This window comes from Coturnix japonica, chromosome 7 (genome assembly GCF_001577835.2).
Source record: "Coturnix japonica isolate 7356 chromosome 7, Coturnix japonica 2.1, whole genome shotgun sequence".
Lineage (NCBI taxonomy): Eukaryota > Metazoa > Chordata > Aves > Galliformes > Phasianidae > Coturnix > Coturnix japonica.
This window is the reverse complement of record NC_029522.1, coordinates 10,602,007-10,622,307: the sequence shown is the minus strand read 5'-3', so window position 1 is coordinate 10,622,307 and position 20,301 is coordinate 10,602,007. Positions and strand designations below refer to the sequence as shown.

Below are 20,301 nucleotides of genomic sequence, written 5' to 3'. Positions count from 1 at the left end.
TTACTGCTGAGCCTCAGAAGACAATCATGCCTGCAGTCTTTTCATCCTGTCAGCTGGTGCTGGATTTCAAAACAGGATGCCCACTTTTCCCCCCATTATTCACAGCAGTGAGATGCAGAATCCTGAGCTTTTGTTTTCACTTGGTTACGCGGGTCCAACCTGTGATTCATTCTTCCTGCAGCCATGTTTCCAAGTGAAGACAATGCCGTGGCCCCTCTCCAAGACACCCGCAGGCTGCTGGAGGCTGGGGCACTTTCTAAGAAGGGACGAGGGGACGAGGCCTCAGGCCAGGGCTGCCGTTATCTCCCAGCAAACAAGCAAAGAGGCACACGGCCTTGGGAAGGCACATGCAGCACGGAGTCAAGGTGCAGATAAGAGCAGAATGTACAGAATTTAAAAGTCTTGGCCCTGCAAAGCACAACAAGCATCTGCAAAGAGCTGGTCTCTGTTGCTGGGACTGATTGCCAAGCTGATGGCCTAAGGAGCTGCAGTGTCCTTCCAGATATTTAGGGACACTCCTGGCTGCTCGGTGCCATTGGTGTGGGCTATAATACCTGCAGGCATTTGAGTTTCCCAAGAGTTGTAAAGACAGCAGCTGGTAGTGATGCCTTCTGGCTCTGCTCTCAGGCATAAAGCTTCTCACGGCTCTGTGTGGTGGAGCCTGGGCTGCACAGCTGTGTAGCCGTGTGCTCCAGCACCTGGCTTCTGCAGGAGTCAAACACAAATGTGCACGGATCTGCTGGCGAGGAACCATGGTGGGGAAGGCCTGGACTGGGCAGTGCAAGGACGTGTGTGGGGCAAACAGTGCAAGCACAGAGCAGAACCACCTCCCCGTGAGCCCATGAGCAGGAACATGGCACCCTGCAGTGCCCTGCCAGGCCTGGAGGCCTTCCCTTTTTGTGCCTGCTGCATGCAATGACATAGATGGCTCAGCAGCTGCAGGGTGGGCTGCAGTAAGCGGGCCCCTTGGCTTCCCATGTGCAGCAAGGGGGAATTGGGTGCTATGTGTTCTTAGAATAAACCACAGCGCTGTTCCATCCCCACGTGTGGGAACACGGGTTGCTGCTGTCACTGCGATCTGACCTCACCCTGCAGCCCTGCCCGGTGCTGGTGCTGCTGGAAGCTCTCCTGGTGGCTACAGCTTCTGTTTGGGTTTGTTTCCCAGCTTGTGGAAAGTCACTTTCTTGTACATGGAAAGCGAAGCGAGCATACTGTCTCCCCACTGCGCACCAAGAGCCAAAGGTGCTATCTGGGAGCAGAGCTGAAGGCCTGTGGAACAGCTCGTGTGCTGACGGCGGGCGCCCAGCTCAGGTGTTAATGGCACACAGGGTGTCGGGGTCCCGCTCCATGGGCGGCGCTGGGGGCGGAGCTGCGCGCGCGTGCAGCCGGTCAGGGCGGGGGATGGATGCGGCTGGTGACGCCGCTCGGTGCCGTTGGCGGAGCGCAGTCACGCGGCGGGGCGGCTGCGGGCGATTGGTGGCTGTGAGGCGGGGCCGCGCCTCTCGCCCTCCCCCGGCCCGGGGGAAGGTGGCCGCTCCGCCAGGGCCGTGGGTCGCCGCGCGCGGCCGTTGGGGCGGGCGTGGGCCGCGCCTCGCCGGAGGTGGGAGGCGACGGCGATGCGGCCGTGAGCGCTGACTGCCGCCTCCCTCCCTCGGCCCGGCGCCCTCCGCGCCCCAGCCCCCCCTCCCCCGCCCCCGCCCGGCGGCCGCGTAAGCCGGGGCCCGGCGGGGGAGCGCCGAGCTCCATGGGCAACACCGTCACCTGCTGCGTGTCGCCGGACGCCAGCCCCAAGCTCGGCCGGGCCCGCGGCGGGGCGGCGGCGGCGGGGCCCGAGCGCTGGGCGGACGCGTACCAGGCGGCGGCGAGCGGCGGCGGCTCGGGCTCGGCGGAGGCCGACTCGGGGGACTCGGAGCCCGGCGGCGGCGGCCCGCACCTCCAGCACATCAGCGACCGCGAGTTCCCGGATGGTGAGCGGCGGGCGGTGCGGAGCGGAGGGGCGATGTCCCGCCCGCAGCGCCCCTTTGTCCCGGCGGCGCCGTGCCCACAGCGGAGCGGGCGGCTGCGGGACGGGGACGGCGCCGCGGGGACCAGGAGGGCGGGGGCGGCTCCGGGCCGGGCGCGATAGCGGCGTGTAGAGCGGGGCCGGGCGGGAGGAAGGAAGGGTGTGTGGGAACGGGCGGCGGGGCGTTGCGGAGGCTGAGGGCCGTGACATCAGCCCTGGACGCCGTGATTTATAGCCCGGCGTGCGGGTGATCGCTGAGGGCAGTTTGCCTCACGGCTCCTTCGTGCTGCTCGGAGCCCTCCGTGAGCCCGTACCGCCGAGCCATTCCTCACGGCATAGCACGGCTCAGCACGGCCCGCTGCTTCGGGCGTGCCCGGCACAACAGGTGGGGCTGCGCCGTCTGCTGCCGGTGCTGCAGTGGCGCGGGGTCACCGCTCTGCTGTTCGAACTTGGCTTAATCCAGTGCTGCACTCAGTATGACCGCACCTACAAGAGACAAGTGGGAGAAAACAGCTGTCTGACATCCTTAGCATAGGGTGGGCACAGTGACACTTAATGCCATCCCCCTAAGCTCATCGTGAGGGCACAAACAGATTTTTGGTGACTGGAAAGAAACTGGGTGAGTGAGGCTGAGGAGCAGAGTTACCCCTTGTGCCCAGATCCACACAGCTCCGTGCTGCAGCTGTGACTGAAGTGCAGCAGAGCAGTCAGCTCCCTCACCTGAGACAGCCGTGCAGCACTGCAGGGGAAATCATATTTGCCCATCGGGAGAAATAAAATCTCATCCCTGCAGAAAGGTACTGCAGAAGTGTCAGAACTCTCCCACACTCGTTAAGCAAGAAAGAACTGAACCAGCGATTCTGACTAGTCCAGCAGAAGTGCCTAAACTAAATGAATCTGCTCTGTAGCAGGGGTTAGATCTAATTGAACTCTATGTGATCATCTCAGCAGGCCTAAGTAATTAGGCTTAACTTTGAAATCATCCAGTGTACATAAAATAATAATACAAGAATGGTGGTATAATAGTTAGCCAAAGGTTACCTATAGGAGAAACTCACCAATCCCAAGGCCTTCAGTCTAGACGGAAAATGCTGAGGCTGGTCACCCAAACTCCACAAAGGAGCAATCTCCAAAAGAGATGCTGCCTTAGTGGTGGTCAGCCCTTAAATGAAGTCTAGGAGAGGTGGAGTCAATCTCAACCCCTTCTAGGGGCACAGCTTCACCTGTGCTCCCACAGCTGACCCGACACTTGCCTCAGCTGGTTAATCAGAGGTTCAGGCTGTGATGAACAGTTTCCTATACAGCCAGACATCAGAATTTCCACAAAGTAGGGAAGTACTGATTATGTTTTTTATCTAAATTAAAGGGTACAACCCAAGCTTAAGGTAACAGCTGTCAATCTCAAACCGTACTTCTGTGGTGGTGGAAGGTTTGATCTTGAGGCTGGAGCTAACCCCCACACTGCTCAGCTGAGATGGTCTGAGTGTGAGATGGCTTCAAAGATCACCATGCACGATGGAAACCTGCTGCAGCTGGTGAATGCTACTTGTCTGCAGCTTTCTGGCTGATAGAACTATTTAGGGCTGCAGAAAGTATCAGAGTTTGACAGCTTTATGACAATACAGCTCTGTGTGGGGAATTCTTTGAGCATTATGAAGTGCAAACTGAACAGAATTGAAGCAGTCAGCCTCATAGCGTGATACATTACTTGTGGAGAATCGGAAATGGTGTGTTACAGAGCAGATGTAAGGTTGTCAGTGATACTGCTGTCTATATATGACTTTCCATGAAAATGTTTGATCTGTAAACGCAGTGCTTACAGATACAGGGGACACGTGCTTGGCCCTGTTAGCTCTGGGGCATGAAAGCTGTCAGCGTAACAAACCCTGCGTGTTCCTGTGCTGCTGCACAACGTCACTTTGTTGCTATAGTGGTGGGTAGTTCATGGGTTCAGTTTTAGGCATAAATATTGTATAATTTTTATGAGTAATATGATAGGTTAGCTAAGTTGCTCATTTCTTCAATAAGAGAAGCCTTAGAACCCCTAGCTGGCCTTTTCTTGGGTACTTTACAGAGAAATGAGAATCCTTGGGGGGGAAAGTCAGCATCATCTTGGCTATTTCTGTTTTACCCTGTGCTGTTCTAGGAGTTAAGAGCACAGCTACACGTAGCATGAAGCGTACCTCCAGGTGCCACAGAAACACTTCATTCCTTACATGTCTGTCCTTAAAGTTTGGTGTTCCTAAGTCATAATCCTTTTCCACTTGTGCTAAAATTGAATGTTTTGCTTGTATCAGGAATGCAGAAGCTACCAGCTACACTTTGCATCCCATATATATTTATGTGTGTGTGTGTATATGTATAGCAGGCACAGCATGGTCCTTACAGGTCTGGGCTCTTACATGGGGGCTGCTGAGATACTTTGTGATACTTCTCCAGCCTACTGCTTAGCAGGCACCGTGTTTGACAGCTCTCAGCTTTTGGACATTAATTTGATTTTGGGGGTAGAAAAGGACAAATACATTGTGTGAAATACAGCATATAAATCTGAGAACTTAGGTTGTGTCTCATTGCTACAAACGTACCTGCTGTCCCTGTTACCTGGAATATAAGTATGAAACAAATTTCTGTAGTGAAGTAGCACTTAATGCAGCACAGTTGTGTGCTAGGGTAAGGAATTAAAACACTGAGTTTCCTGGTTTAGTTTTCAGCAGATGCTAATGTTTTGCTGTATATTTCAAATTGTAAGGCAAGGCTTATTTAACCTAAATTAATCTGAAAAGTACTGGCTATGGAAAAATTGGAAACAGTGTCTGTATCTGAAGTACTCCCAGGGGGTGAGGTACAGGTGATGATGGTCTGCTGGCTCCAGAGGCTTCTGGTCACAGCTGCCTGGGTCATCCATTGCAAATCCAACTTAAACTAGAAAATCTTGTACTTGCATAAAACAGGGATGTTACATTACAAGGTAAATGTTTATTTAAGGCAAAAAAAGGAAGGGTGAGTGGGAGGGAGACAAAGCATACAGAGAGACTGAAACTGTAATGTTGCAGAAGTTGGTTCAAATGGGAAGAGATCATTAGCTTTGCTGCTGAGAGAGTCGAAAGGATTTATTTAAATGTTATTATCAAGATCCTGAGGTATATAACCTGTTCTGTGCACAGCTTTTCTGGTTGAGCAGTAAACCTCCATTTACAGTTTGATGTTCAAAGGGGAGGTTGTGTAAAGTAAGTGGAACAAACACAACTTGGAGAACTGAAAGCTTCTTCTCAGTAGGTTATTGTCTTCTGTTAATGGTGAATATCAGAAGTGAGCATAGAGCTGCTTGTTGGTCACTCAGCTGTGCACCTTGATCATTGCTTCTGTGTGCAGCTGGGATTGGCCAGAATGCTTTCCTCTCCAGTTTCAGAAGCAGCAGCTCTTTTACGTTAATGTTCCATTTGGGTTAGTTTGTGCTTCTTACTGCTTCTTCTGAGTGAGTGATAACTTCTTACAGCTGATATTTGCTTACCAGATCCCCATGTTCTGCATAGGTGTAGGTTTTTATATGTTCTTTGAAGAAACCAGAACAAGGCCTTGCTGGCAGTCTTCTCTCATGTGCTCTTGAAGATAGGATCTCTGTCCACCCCTGCTGTTTCTGAGCACAGGGGCTTTGTTGGGACTTGCCTGATGCACCAGAGCCAGGTGGGGAATTGCTGACCTGGTGGTCTGATAAGACAGCATTATATGGTATCTCCCCCAAAGAATCAGGAGGTGGGGAATGAGGGGGCAAAGCAAATAAGGACCAGCAGAAGCAGCTCCACAGAGGAGGGTTCTCCAACAAGGAATCATAGAATCACCCAGGTTGGAAAAGACATTGAAGATCATCAAGTCCAACCACAGCCTAACCATAGTACCCTAACTCTAACATCCCTCTGCTAAATCACATCCCGGAGCACCACATACAAACAGCTCTTAGACACATCCAGGGATGGCAATTCAGCCACCTTCCTGGGGAGCCTATTCCAGTACTTAACTACCCTTTCTGTAAATAAGTGTTTCCTAACATCCAACCTAAACTGAGCTTGGCGCAACTTGAGGCCATTTCCCCCCATCCTGTCACCAGTGAGAAGAGACTTGCACCGCTCTCACTGTAAGCGCCTTTCAGATAGTGGAAGAGAGCAATAAGGTCTCCCCCTCAGCCTCCTTTTCCCCAGACTAAACAGCTCCAGCCTCCTTGCCTCTCCTCATAGGGCTGATTTTTCAAGCCCTTCACATGCTGACTAGGCCTGATCCTCTGGCTGACCTTTAGTTGATCCATGATGGTTCCTGAGATTATCCAGTCCATAACATTTTCCCAGGCACCAAGGTGAGACTGATGGGCCTGTAGCTGCCAGGATCATCTTTCCGACCCTTTTTGAAGATGGGCATCACATTCACCAGCCTCCAATGCACCAGGACATCCCCAGTCAGCCAAGACTGCTGAAAAATGATGGAGAGATGTTAGGCAACCACATCCACCAACTCCCTCAGCACTCTAAGATGCAATCCGTCTGGCTCTACGGACTTGTAAACATCCAGCTTTCAAAGCAGGTCCAGAACCATCTCATCGTGGATCATGCAGGGCTTGTTCTGTTCCCCCTCCCCATCTACCAGTGCAGGGGGGTTTGTTCCCAGGGAGGTACAAGTTTTACTATTGAAGACTGAGGCAAAGAAGGCATTAAGTACCTCAGCCTTATCCTGATCCTTGGTGAGCAAGTTGCCCTCAGCATCTAACAAGGGATGGAGGTATTCCCTAGCCTTCCTCTTGCTGTTGCTGTGTTTATAAAAATATTTACTATTCTCCTTTACCTTAGCAGCCAAGCTCAGTTCTAGCTGTGCCTTGGCTTTCCTTATTTTCTCCCTGCACAGTTTCACTACATACCTGTAATCCTCATAAGTAGCACGTCCTCTCTTCCAGAGACCATAAACTTTCTTTTTGTTCTTGAGATCAAGCCAAAGATCTCTGGTCAGCCAGCCCGGCCTCCTTGCCCATCAGCTCGTCTTTCATGATTTTGGGATGGTCAGCTCCTGCACCTTTAGAACAATTTCCTTAAAGTATTCCCAGCCTTCCTGGGCTCCCACGCTCTCCAGAGTTATCCTCCAAGGGACCTTCTCAGCCATGGTCCTAAAGAGGCTCCTTCACCAGCTGTGTCAGGAAGTTATCTCCCACACATTCTAGGAACCTCCGAAACTGTTCCCTGTCTGCTGTATTGTAATTCCAGCAGATGTCTGGGAAGTTGAAGTCCCCCACCAGAACAAGGGGGAGTGACCTTGAGACCTCACCCAACTGTTTATAAAGCATCTCATCCACCTCTTCATCCTGGGTGGGTGGCTTGTAGCAACACATCAGTGTTGTTGGCCTTAACTTTTATTCTGACCCATAAGCTTTCAACCCTATCATCACCATCATTGATTTTTACATACCCACAGTCTTTTTCAACATAGAGTGCTACACCACCACCTTTCCTACCTAGCCTGTCTCTTTTGAAAAGTCAGTAGCCCTCAGTCACAGCACTCCAGCTGTGGGAGTCATTCCACCACATTTCCATGATGGCAACTATATCAAAACTTTCTGAACACACAACGGTCTCCAGCTCCTCTTGTTTATTACCCATGCTGTGTGCATTAGTGTAAAGGCACCTGAGCTTGGCCTCCTTGTGAGTAGCAGCAGCCCTAATACCCTCATGACCACACTCAGGTGTTTCCACAGCCACCAACTTCACACCAGCCCTCATGTTCTTCCTACAAAGGGGCAAGTCATCCTCCTCCTTCACCAAGGGCCAAGACCTTGGGGGCTTAGAAGCATGCTCCTCTCCCACAAGCACAAGGACATTACATATAGTCTCCATATTGGTGACCCCAGCAACATCCCCAACCCCCTTTGTACCTAGTTTAAAGCCCTCAGGATGAACCTACCCAACCCTCATATTAAGACCTCTTTTGACTGGTGGGAGAAGCCACTCCTATCCGTCACTGGCTGGCCCAGTCTTGTGCAAACAGAGCTGAGGTCAAAAAACCCAAACCCCTGCTGGGCACACCAAGCTCAGAGCCAGGTATTGATCCATTGGCCCATTATATTGAGTCCCTCATTCTTCCCTAAAATGGGAGGGATAGAGGAGAACAGGACTTGTGCTCCCAAACCCTTTACCTGTTGCCCCAAGGCTCTGAAATCCTTTTTTGGAGTCCTTATGGAAGTTCTTCCAAGATCATCACTACCAACCTGGAATAGTAACAGGGGATAGTAATCAGTGCACCAAACTAGGGAAGGAAGTTTCTTCCTCACACAGCCGCCAGGAACTAGGGGCTGATAGGGTTTGATAGCAGCAATCAATCTCCCTCTCAGAGTCCTTTATGCTCTGCAGCCTCTCCACCTCTTCCTTTAGGTCAGCTACAAGGCTGAGTAAGTAGTTTACCTGGTCACATCATACACAGTCGCTGCCTCCTTCACCCAGCCCAGGAAGCGCCAGGCTCATGCACTCAGTGCAGCCAGAGACCTGTACACTCTCTCGAGAGCTGCCGGGCTGCTCCGTTTGCTCGGGGTTCCCTGGGTGAAAGAACCTTCCAAACCCCCCCCCCAACCACGCAGCCGACCGGGACGGCTCCGAAGCAGCTGACGTCGGCGATCAAGGGCTTCTTCCGGGCGTGGCTCCCATTTAAAGGGTGGCAGGCAGCCCTTAAATGAGGTCCGAGAGGGGTGGAGCCCATCTCTCACGGTCACAGAGCTGAATTGCCTCCCCTGTGCTCCCAGTGCTGGCCAGGACCTTTCCCAGGTGCTGCATCAGATGTGGAGCAGTGGGAGTTTTTGTGACACCCGGTGTGGTGGGGCTGTACTGAGCAGCTGACTAACAGGGAACTGTGTGAGGTAACAGAAAGCAAGGAAACAGCCTGCTAGAAGGAAGGCTGCTGCAGCTGTAGGTCTGTATGTGTTTTCCCAAAGGCACTTGTATGTACAATTACACTGCTGACATACAGGTCAGTGCAGGCAGAAAACAGAACTTACAGACATAACAGTGTCAGCCACCTCATGCTGTTTCCCTTTGTGGCTGATCAGAGTGAAAGCTTGTTAGCTGATAGCCTGTTACTTTTTCAGATGCATGTACATAGTATAGGACCCTGCAGGTCTCAGACATACAGTCTGTCTGGTACCTCCCCTGTTAGTGACACCAGGACATGAGCTGCAAGTGCTGGTGCTCAGAGCTGCACAGACAGGACAGACTGCAGTGATTAGGCTCCAGGCAACCCATTTACAAGTGTCTGACCCGTTTATTCCCCTGTGCTTGTTCCTTCTCAGTCTACTTTGCTCCCTTCTTTTCCCAGCTTTTGGTCTTCCCCTTAAATATAACATAGATCTTGTACAGCTCCCAAATGCTCTTCTACATCATTCCTTAATGAGCCCTGAATACATCGGTGTCCCTCAGTGGGTAAGGCAGTTTGAGCAGTGTTGACCCCCTCCTGTGTGTGTTCTGATACACAGGTTATGGGCTGACTGTCCTCTTTGGTAACCAGGAGAGTAGCCTGGTTGGAGTGCTCCGTGCATGCTCCTTGTATTATTGGGCTTCTTTACATCTCCCTGGGGCAGAGGATGAGCCTTTAATCATATGGCCTAACATCCTGCCCCTGGAGGCCACAACTAGCAGCAGCTCAGCTGGGGACTGGCTGGCAGGGGAGCAGCTCTGTGGAGAAGGGGCTGTGTGCTGGTGGATGGCACACTGATCCTGAGCAAGCTGTGTGCCCCTGCAGAAAGGAGGTCAGCAGCATCCTGGCCCATGTTAGCAGGCAGTTGTCCCCTTTTTCTCAGCTATTATTAGACAGAAGCTACATCCAGCTCTAGGCCCCCAATACTCTTGTATTGTATGAGAGGTACTGATAAACTGGAGGGAGTTGAGTCCACCAGCATCCTCTAGGGCCTGGAACAAGTGACTGATGAAGAGAAGCTGAGGGAGCTGGCCTGAAGAAAAAGCCAAGTTTGTCAGGCATGTCTAACAGGAGTTTGTCAGTACCTACAGGATATGCTGGGGTGACATAGCCAGGCTTTTTTCACTGGTCTGTGGCAGGGAGATGAGACATCAGGAGGATAGAAATTGAATCAAGACGTTCCAAATGGTTATAAGGAGACACCTTATACTTCCATTTCTGAATAACCTCTTTCTCAAATCCAGAAAGTTAATTGAAATTTATCATTATCAGTGAATTCTTTATGTCAGCCTTTTTTTTATAATTTTATTTTTAGTAGGGTGCTAACACGAAACTAGAGTTGGTGTCCAAGTTGTCTTTTTACAGTTATTTTACAATATATATTTGTAATTATTTACAAAATATTATGCTGGGTTGTTGTGGCCAAATTGCAGCACCTGGAACTTGGTCTTGTTGAACCTCATCCCATTGGCTTCAGCCCAGTGATCCAGCCTGTCCAGATCCCTCTGTAGGGCCACGCTACCCTCAGGCAAGTTGATTCTTCCAGCCAACTTGGCATCATCTACAAACTTAGTGAGGGTGCACTCAGTGCCCTCATCCAGGTCATCAATAAAGATATTGAAAAGGACAGGCCGCAGCACCGCCCCCAAAGGAGCACTACTCATGACCAGTCACCAGCTGGATTTAATTCAGTCCATCACCACTCTCTGGGCTCAGCCCTCCAACCAGTTCTTTACCCAGCAAAGAATGTATCTACCCAAGCCACAGGCTGCCAACTTCTGCAGGAAAATAGTGTAGGAGACAGTGTCAAAGGCTTTGCTAAGTGAAGGCAGACTACATCAACAGCCTTTCCCTCACCCACCAGGCAGATCACTAGATCATGGAAGGAGATGATGGTTGGTAAAGCAGGACCTGCCATTCACAAACCCAATGCCGGCTAGCCTGACCTCCCATTAACTTTTAAAACCTGCTCAAGATGATTTTCTTTCATAGCTGACAATGGCCTCTTTTGAGAGGGAAAATTCCTGGATGAAAAATTGTCACATTCCTTAATGGATGCTGGCTGCTGTATTTGTGTATTAGAGATTCAAGGCTATGGTGGTCTGCATCCTGGACCGGTGTCAGAACAATGCCGCTGGACTAACATCAGTGATGCAAGCTGAGTACCTGGAGAATATCCAGGCCTAGGTACTGATGTTGTGTGCCAGTGGGAACTTGGAGCAAGAACTCTTGGGCATCCATGTTCTCTCACAATTACATTCCATCGCTGACACCTGAGGGCTATGTCTGTGCTGTGGCTCAGTGCAGCAGCACAAAGCATTCCTGTCACTAAAGCTTCCAGCACCAAGACACTGTGCTTGGCTGCTGTTCACCTGCATAAAAAGCTCTTGTTTTTTTTTCATGAAATGCTGATGGTGATTCTTAGATCTAACTTTGCAGTTGTCACACCCTTAGAAAAACACTGGTGTACTGCCTTGGAACACTGATGTGCAGGTTTGTGAGCTTGCTTGCTTTGATGGTTGGCATGACATAAATGGCACACATGAAGATGAGAACATAAATTACTGAGAGTTTACTCCTTCTGGGATCCTCTTGTTAGAGTGATGGTTCCTTTACAGGAGGTAGCATGTGCAAAAACAACAGCAAAAACAGCTGCTTGCAGAAGTCATGCTAGTGCAGATCAAAATTCATCATGACATTTTCAGTAGTTCACTCCTATCTTAATCTAAGGGAGTAATATATCCTCATCTAGTGCCCCCATTACTTTGTTGCAACAAAGGATTAAAGCATTCGTGTTGCTTTTATGTAGCTATGTATTAGCTGCACAGAGTTTTACTTGAAATTCCATAATAGTGTTAGATCCGTGTTTTGATAATTAGCTGCACCCTAAGTTACTTGCTGAACTCCTTGCAAGTCCACAAAGATTATTTATTGACCCAACTGGATGCATAAAGCGTAGCGGGGGAGGGGGAGTAAAGCCCACAGCGTCTGTTTCCATAACTTCAGGTCTCAGTGAGGTTCTGCCTTTCTGCCTGGTACTGAGCCCAGGCTCTGCATCCAGCTGCCTGCCCTGGCTTGGTTCTGATGGACACTGTGCTGTTTCAGAGAGGCGTGGTGGTAGGAGCAAGTCCACAGGCTTTTTTTCTGAGAGGAAAATGCCAGATTTTTGTTTATCTTGGCAAGAGAGAGATTTTGCTTGAGAGCTCATTTTGTGTTTCTGATCTCAGTTCCATCACTGAGCTTGAGCCCTGTAAGACTGGACGAGGACTTTGCAGTAACCCTAGTCCTGTGCTGATGGCCTCTCCTTTTCTGTCCTTTCTCTTTCAGATTTAGCCTTGGAATCCAATCCGTCTGATCATCCCAGAGCAAGCACAATTTTCCTGAGCAAGTCTCAAACAGATGGTAAGCAAAGGTTTTTTCCAATTAAAAACTGGAGAGGAAAACAGAAAAAAAAAAAAAATAGCCTATTTTAATTGCATACCATGAAAACATTTGAATTAACTCAATTCTTTCAAGACACAGGGATGAATAATTTCCACGTTAGCACAGAAATGTGCCCATAGGCTATTTACGTAATGCTGAAGAACACTTGTGGTTTTAAAGACTGACATATCAGGAGATTTCTGAGCAAGGTACTTGGCAGATGGAACTCAAGCTTCATGCAGTAATGTTGGGGTTTTTTTGTTTCAGTTTTGTTTTTATTACCAAGAACTCTTAAAAACTTCCTTTTTTCAAGTTAAAGTTTAACAAAATAGTTTTAAGTTAAAAAAAAACAAAGAGTTTTATGTGGGGAATTGTAAGGCTAAGCCACGAGTCCTGATCAATTGCTTCTGCATGTGTTGTTTGACACCATACGAATGGCTTAGCAGCATAATTATTCTTGAACCCTGTTTTAATTACATGGATGTATTGGGATTTTCAGTTTCTTTGCAGAGCCCTTATTTAAATCAGAAAGTCACCTGTTAACAATTACTGTAGCTATATACTCAAAATACCTTTTTTAGTAGAGGTGCTTTCATATCACATAAATGAAAAGTAATCCTGACAACACTAAGGCTTGAAGCTGCAACTCAAAAGGAGCTTAAGATGATGCTTCTGTGCCTTTTGTAGTTCTTGTTTGAAGCATTTTTTCTAAGCCTGTGTTGCACTTGGGCTGATGGAAAGCCATAGAATCTTCTACCTTGGAGGAGCTTCCTCACAGTGCAGCAGTGTTGTTTTGGCAGTCTGTCACTGCTAATACTGCGAGTGGTGAGATCATCACTTGTGTCAGCTTTGCAGCACTCAGGTAATCTCTGAGCGGAGGGAAGGGGCAGTAGTGTGATTCCCTGAAGGAGGTGGTACAAAAGAAGTGCAGGCCTCTTCTGGGGTGGCTTCTGAAGTGTGAGAATGTGCCCTGCTTACAGGTGATGATTGTCTAAGGGCAGTCCTTCATGGAAAGGGTCCATCACCTGCTCAGAGTGGTCACATGTACAGCTTGTTGCACTGCTCTCCTTTACCAGCAGTTTTGCTTCTCTGATGTTCTTACAGCAGCTGAAAGTTAACCCTGGTCTCTTTTTTAGAAACTTTTAATGCTCATGTACTTGGGAAGGGTAGACTAATAGAATGATGTTATTGAATGTAAATCAGGATTGCATTTTAGAAACTTTTCAGTTCATATCCTTTCTCCATTTTTTCTAGTGCGAGAGAAGAGGAAGAGTAACCACATCAACCATGTGAGTAACACTCAGAGGTAGCGCTGCCATTTAGGTAACATGAGTACACAAATTCCAGAAATAACTGTAGTAGTTGTACGTATGTAGTCCTGCGTCCATTCTAAATCCTTGTTAGAAAGATAAAACTGAATTGTCTTTGCCTGTCTTTAAAAAAATTAAACAAGCATAATATTACAGCGCATAGAGTGGCTGATGGCAAAAGGAAGAATAATAATGGATTCTGTTGTATCATTGCTGAGCATTCCGAAACAGTATAGGATAAAATAAAGTCAAACTGCCTATGTTAGTATTTGAAACGGGAATAAACTGAAGACTGAGACCTCAGATCTGATAAGAACAGAGTAGAGGAGAACTGAGAAAAGCAGAGGACTTGCTGCTTTAGCTGCAGCTATTTCTGCTGAAAAGTACTCCTCTGAAAACGTGTTGTGTATTGCAAGAGGTGGCTTATGAGCCTATGTTATACAAAGGGTGTTCCAAGCAACTTGATGGCCATGAGGTAACGTGCACATCGGGAGCAGTCATCTTCAAAGATCTCAGTAGCTACTTTAGGTTTAAAGCCAGTATTCACTGTGGTAAACCAAGCTTACAGAATCAATCTTCATGAATTTCTTTCCTGTTCTTCTCCCTTAGGTTTCTCCAGGACAGCTTACAAAAAAATACAGCTCATGCTCAACAATATTTATAGATGACAGTACGGTCAGTCAACCTAATCTTAGAAGCACAATAAAGTGGTAAGAACCATTTGTTATTGACAGGGACTAAGCCACATCTGTGTGGGATTTTGTGGCATTGTCTGTTCCAAAGCTAGCCATACAGCTGAGCGATAGGAGCGCAGCTTTGCTTGGTCAGGTTAGTCGTGGAAGGGGTGTAGGAGTCTGGGTAATTGCAGACTACTGAAGCACGGTGGTTGTTGGTTTTCTTTAAAGCTACAGAGCTAACGTGTATTTCAGATGAGTTATCATACACTTGAGAACCAGAACCAGTGCAGAAACGTGCTGGCATTTTGGGTTATAAAGTATGTACTAGGAGGAGTTCAGTGATCAAATTGTAGATCTGGGAAAACTTGAATTGGATTTTGTAGGAACTCTCAGGAAGTTTGTAGCAGTGTTTGCTGCTTGCCAGTGGTGTTAGTCTGCCCTCTAGTGGATAAAGGTGGGCTGTTGGCTTTGGTTTTAGTTCCAGCCTGCCTATGTTTAACATATGTCCTGGTGTGTTTAATTGTTACCATGCTTCAGTTGTGAATAGTCCATGCTTTCAATAAATATCACTTAATCACAGTGAAGGTGTGTGCTTAAAATTTGATGTAACTAATTCATGGCACAAATATCTGTACCATATCTACCAGCAGCTTTGCTAGCAGATCTGATCTAGGTCGTTTCTGTTGAAAGAACAGAAATGTGGCATGGGGTACTCAGGAACATGAGAAGATGTAATAGATTTTGAACAGTTTGCACTGAACAACAGCTTTTGCAGTGGAACAGTCTGCACAGAATACGCCTTAAGACTTCTTTTCTCTTTTTCTTTTTAGTGTAACATTAGCAATATTCTACCATATAAAGAACAGGTGAGTGAACTCCAGGGCTTGTTGGTTTTTTTTTTCTGAAACATAGGGATTTTATTTTTGAGCCAGGGTTGTGGCCATGGTGTTTCAGTAACAACCAGTTGTAACTTAAAGGAGATGAAGAAATCTGGAAACTTGATGGTGTATCTGCCTTCTCTTTGTAGCCCCCCATAATGGTCAGTAGAATACCTGTCCAGTGGCACATGTTTTTTCAACAATAAAGCATAAGAAGTCAAAGCAGGGAGAGTGAGAGAAGTACACTTAGCTCGCCACAAACCAGCCTTTAGATTTGGTTTGGCTTGTCCTGAGTACAGAGGGACAGATTAGTTTTGATGTTGGAACGCTGTCCTGTGTACAAACAGCCACTGCCATTACAGCTAATTACAGCACACTTCAAAATGGAAGCCGCCTTTCTAAAATAATAAATGCCATTAATGAGGTGGTGTCACATTTTAAGGAGGAATTGCACTGGGTATAATAGAAACGATGGCTTCTGTATTTGGACTTGCTGGTGAGATCATGGGTTCATTGTTTATCTTGTTAAATATTCAGCTGTAAGATCTCATCATTAAATGCTTTGCAAAAATGCAATATAACTTTATTATTGTTTTAGGAAAAGTTGAACTGTAAAAAATGTTCCTTTATTCTTCAACGAATAGCATGTTTTAGTGGATCATAGCATTACCAATGAAGTCTTGATGTTAAAACAGACTTTTGCTTTGCAGAGATTCAGACAGATCATTGGATATTTTTGATGAAAAATCTCATCCTCTCACAGTAAGTGTTTCTTTCTTGAGCCTCTGTGTATGCGTTACTTTTTATCTTGATGTGTAGAAGAGACCAAAATATATTAACAGCAGGTCAGAAGCAAAATTATTTAACATTACATGTTCATATGGCAGGTACAGTGCAGATGGTGTGCAGTGGATTTCTGGTATCAGCCACACCACCCTTTCTCAATAGTGCAACGTATGTTATTCTATGCATCAGCATTATCTGGAATAAAAACAGATGTATTTAGAGCAAGCACTTGCTAGCTCATGTATATTTCAAATGAAAACTGCTCGTCTATTTTCTTCTTTTAACAATATTTTAATTGGTTAAAAGTCTTTCCCACTTGGATGGATCACTGTATCCTTTAGGGAATAGTTAAAAGTTTCTTCTATCATAGTCCAGTATAGAGATAGAAATATAGTAAAGACCATGCATCATGCTTATGAGAGGAAAGGTAATAATTACTTCACAGTGTCTACAGCAATAGTGTTTGGGGCCTAGTACCCATTGTTCCTTTAATAATTAGCTGCATGCGTTGTTCTCTAAAGATATTGCTTAACAGTCATTTTAGCATTTCTTTTACAGATTAATGTATTTCTAAGCTTGTATTCTCTGCTGTATTTAGAAACAGCATCACATCAGAGTTGAATCTAGCTGTTGGTTACCTTTGTTATCTTTCTGGAATTTCTCAAGAAAAACTCATGTAAAGACTTTTCATGCTCTGTCCCATTAGGCAACAAATATATCAGCCAAAGCTGTAGTGTTTCTAAGTTTGTTTCTAATATTCACAACATTGCAATGCTGTTTGTTTCTTTCAGTGTATGATTTTGTTTTGCTGCTTAGATGGGAAAGGTTGTGTAAGCTTCTGCTTGGTGAGAAGTAGTAGTATGGCTGTTCTTCTCGGATAGTAGTAAGACAGACTTTCAGTAATTCAGAGGACTTTATTTCAGCGGGAAGAAGTTCCAGATGACTACTACAAGCACGACCCTGATCACAAGCACATCTACCGCTTTGTTCGGACGCTTTTCAGCGCTGCACAGCTGACAGCCGAATGTGCAATAGTGACACTGGTAAGAGATGTTCGATCACTGAGCCTAAAGCTTTTGGAAAAATTTTTCCCCTCAGTGAATGAATTGGGCTGAACTGAGATATTACAGTCTCATGAAACCATGTTAATAATGAAGATGCCATACAACAAGATCATTAGAAAATATTTCCAAGTAGTCACAGAAGTGGTTCACTTAAAAGGATCTTAGATTTCCTGTATTTGAATGTGTAATACTTAATTACTTGTCCAATCAGATACTTATTAATTTCATAATATATATAACTCACTGAAGAAGCTCAAGAGAGGCAAAACATGACATATCATAAGCAGTGGGGTGTACTAAGACCACACAAAGTCATGTTTTATTTCTATGATACAGAGGACACATTTGAATTTGTATGAACTGGAACAGCACAAATAACATGCTATAAGAGGCTGAGAATCAATAGTGCAGCAATTCCAGGAGATTAACTTTTCTTATTATTATGCCCTTCAGTCACGGACACCTTTCTGTCTGCTCCCTTTTTCTCTCTTTTTCTCTCTTTTCATTTCTTTTTGGACCCCTTTCCCCTTGTGACGTGGAGGTGCATGGAGATTGAGAGCAGTAGTAACAGAAGATCATCTCACCAGAGTTTGCTGTTTGCTTTCCAAAAGCAAAACGGGTTTAAAAAATACCAGTCTTTATGCACATGCATATGTTTCTATGCCTGCATGTACACACACACACACACACAAATAAATACCTGAAGGGAAAGGGAAAAAACACAGCCTATATAATCACTGCATTAGAAGATCTCTTTAGTTGTGCTTTGTTGCATACTAAAGTCTTCATTGTGGCTTGTCTGCAGAACAGTCTGAAAAGAGCAGAATAGAACTATCACCAAAAGACAATGTGGCAATTAAACAGGCTCAGTTTCCACTTCTCCAAAGACATGCAAGCAATTTGACAGAGCGGGGTGATATTCCCCAGCAGTCTTGACATCTAAAGTATTTTAAAATGGAGCTGGTTTTTAACATAATGTGGCCTTTACCACTAGGTGGCTCTGTTAATACAGGAAAGCTTTTAGTCCTCTTGAAAGCTGTGAGCAAAAGATGAAGAAAGCGTAGGGAGACCCTGGTAAATAGGGGTTGATGCTGCCCACAGACCCATACAACAGCTTCCTGCACCCACCAGGTTATCTGAGGTTTCACTGGGACATTTGACCCGGTTTAGGTAACAGAATAACAAAACCAGGAACCTGTAGCTCTCAAAAGCTGTGATTCGGAAGTGTAAATACAATGGCTACTTCAAAAACAATGCCTCCTGCTTTATTCTGCTGGCCCATGACATCAGAGGTGGATGTTGGTGGTACACAGAAAAAACACCACGTTTGTTGATGCTTGCTGAGCATTTATGGAGACCAAGCAGTGGATGTGAGCACAGTGAGGCAGCAGGTGGTGCATTTCAGCAGCAGCAACAGTGGGTCACCTCTGCTGGTGCAGATTTTTACGAGCACAGCACACAAGCTCTGGTTAGTTACTGGAGAAAACACACAGCTCATGGTAGTGGCTGTGTCTCGCAGATGAGAACTTGCTCTATCAGACAGTGCTGTTGTGCCCTTTGTATTTTTTGTAGTTTCCATGGAAATAAATAGGAGGCATTATTTTCAGAACAACCTATGTAGTTATCACCAATAATTTCTTCTAGACACTTGATAATAATGAGATAATGTAGTCATATTTGACTGGATTGTTTGATCAGAAATCCGCTCCTGTATCCCACATGTAAAACTGTTTTGCTTTTTTTTTAACAGGTTTATTTGGAAAGGCTTTTAACGTATGCAGAGATTGACATCTGCCCTAGTAACTGGAAGAGGATAGTCCTAGGAGCTATTCTGCTGGCGTCTAAAGTGTGGGATGATCAGGCTGTTTGGAATGTGGATTACTGCCAAATATTGAAGGACATTACTGTTGAGGACATGTAAGTTGCAAGTTTTTACAAATCTACCATGTTTTCTAAATGGCAGTTGTCATGAAGGTGCCATTTTGAATGCCTGTCTCTGGTGCTACAGGATACACACAGTGCATCACTGTGTCAGGCTTCATTATCTCTTTTTAGCCCAGGAAACTATGCTTCAACTGTCTTTGAGAGAAATCTTTATTATCATTTCTGACTACTGAGGTAAGTGACTTCAAAGTTAGTTTTTGTTAGCATTGTTCCCCCACTGATGAGCCTTAGGACTTGCTGCTTTGCATTGGCACAACACTGAGCCCTGTTTTTCAGTCTTATCAAAAATCTTTTTGGAAAATAGAAATTATCGTCTCATTCCATACCTTTTTTGCTTAGAATTAGAAAAATTGCAAGGTAAGCTGTAACCTGTGACTTAAATGTCTGCTCCTGCATCCAGCCAGTGCATAAGTATTTCAAGGTGTGAATTCTTACCTGATGCTCCTGGAAGACGAGTGTTGTTTCTGTTGGTATCTGTGGCTCTGTGTCTTGCATCCAGCTCTTGCTACTGGTCCTCCTTGTCAGATGTGTTCTTAGACTTGCCTATAATGCTGGGAAGAAAATTCCAATTCTTAGTACTGCTTGCTCATGTTGAGCTGTTTCTTGTATGTATTCTTGTAGCAGACACAGGTTCCAGTTTCTGAAAACTTTGGGATCCGCTCCTTTATTCTTTACGAAGTCAGCGTTAAGCCCTATGGATTCTGCAGTTTCAGAGGATGTTCAGAGAGTGTACATCCACTATGGGCTGGAAGCATGTTTGTGGGGAGTGGATTTGGCCCTAATATTTCCTGTTAAATTTCCTTTAACAAAGCTCTCTCTCCCTCTCTTCGCTTCCTCCTGCATTTCTTTCATAACGATGGTGGTAGAAATACTAGGTTAGCTTAAGTCATTCATTCTGGTCTTAATAAACTTTCTGAGTTTTATCACACTGTGATTGTGCATCCAGGCCTACATAGTACAAGTCAGTTCTAGTACAGGAGCAAACAGGCAGTAGCAGTTTGCACATAGCACTGGTAGGCTCCTCTGTCAGATATTCTGTCCTTGCCCAATTCTATTCCTTGGATTCAGCTTAGAACTAATGTTTAAAATACAGTATTTATCTAGGACTCCTTAGTAAAGAGGAATGTTCTTTTCTGTTTTTCAGGGAATAAAGTAGTTTTTGGTTTTTCCAATTATTTTGCTTTACAAACAGCAACAGGAAACATAATATCTTGTTTTATAGGTACCTCTTGTCTGGGAGTTCTTTGTCTCCAGAAGCAGGGCTATGCCAGCTGTGCTTTC

At 46.1% G+C, this 20,301-nt stretch overlaps 2 protein-coding genes and 1 long non-coding RNA gene across 6 annotated transcripts in view; 1 reads left to right on the top strand and 2 right to left on the bottom strand.

The window, feature by feature from the left end:
* Nucleotides 1-1,729: 1,729 nt before the first annotated feature.
* Nucleotides 1,730-20,301, top strand: part of CCNYL1 (cyclin Y like 1) — a 25,544-nt gene continuing 6,972 nt past the window's right edge. Inside the window, exons 1-8 of the mRNA XM_015868196.1 lie at nucleotides 1,730-1,967; nucleotides 12,266-12,340; nucleotides 13,616-13,650; nucleotides 14,281-14,381; nucleotides 15,179-15,214; nucleotides 15,937-15,988; nucleotides 16,936-17,055; nucleotides 18,827-18,993. Coding sequence (XP_015723682.1) covers nucleotides 1,745-1,967; nucleotides 12,266-12,340; nucleotides 13,616-13,650; nucleotides 14,281-14,381; nucleotides 15,179-15,214; nucleotides 15,937-15,988; nucleotides 16,936-17,055; nucleotides 18,827-18,993 — 809 coding nt within the window. The 5' untranslated portion in view covers nucleotides 1,730-1,744. The remainder of the gene's footprint in view (nucleotides 1,968-12,265; nucleotides 12,341-13,615; nucleotides 13,651-14,280; nucleotides 14,382-15,178; nucleotides 15,215-15,936; nucleotides 15,989-16,935; nucleotides 17,056-18,826; nucleotides 18,994-20,301) is intronic.
* On the bottom strand, nucleotides 5,095-10,379 carry LOC107316557. The gene is made up of 4 exons (XR_001556434.2): nucleotides 8,172-10,379; nucleotides 6,906-7,057; nucleotides 6,288-6,463; nucleotides 5,095-5,710 (listed from the first exon to the last, which is right to left on the bottom strand). It is a non-coding gene; the product is annotated as an uncharacterized LOC107316557 (long non-coding RNA).
* FZD5 (frizzled class receptor 5) overlaps nucleotides 17,586-20,301 on the bottom strand; it is a 16,914-nt gene continuing 14,198 nt past the window's right edge. For all 4 annotated transcript variants that reach the window (XM_032445949.1, XM_032445951.1, XM_032445950.1 and 1 more), the window contains 2 exons: nucleotides 19,456-19,571; nucleotides 17,586-17,887 (listed from right to left, as the gene is read on the bottom strand). The gene's annotated coding sequence lies outside the window, so the exon portion shown is untranslated. The remainder of the gene's footprint in view (nucleotides 17,888-19,455; nucleotides 19,572-20,301) is intronic.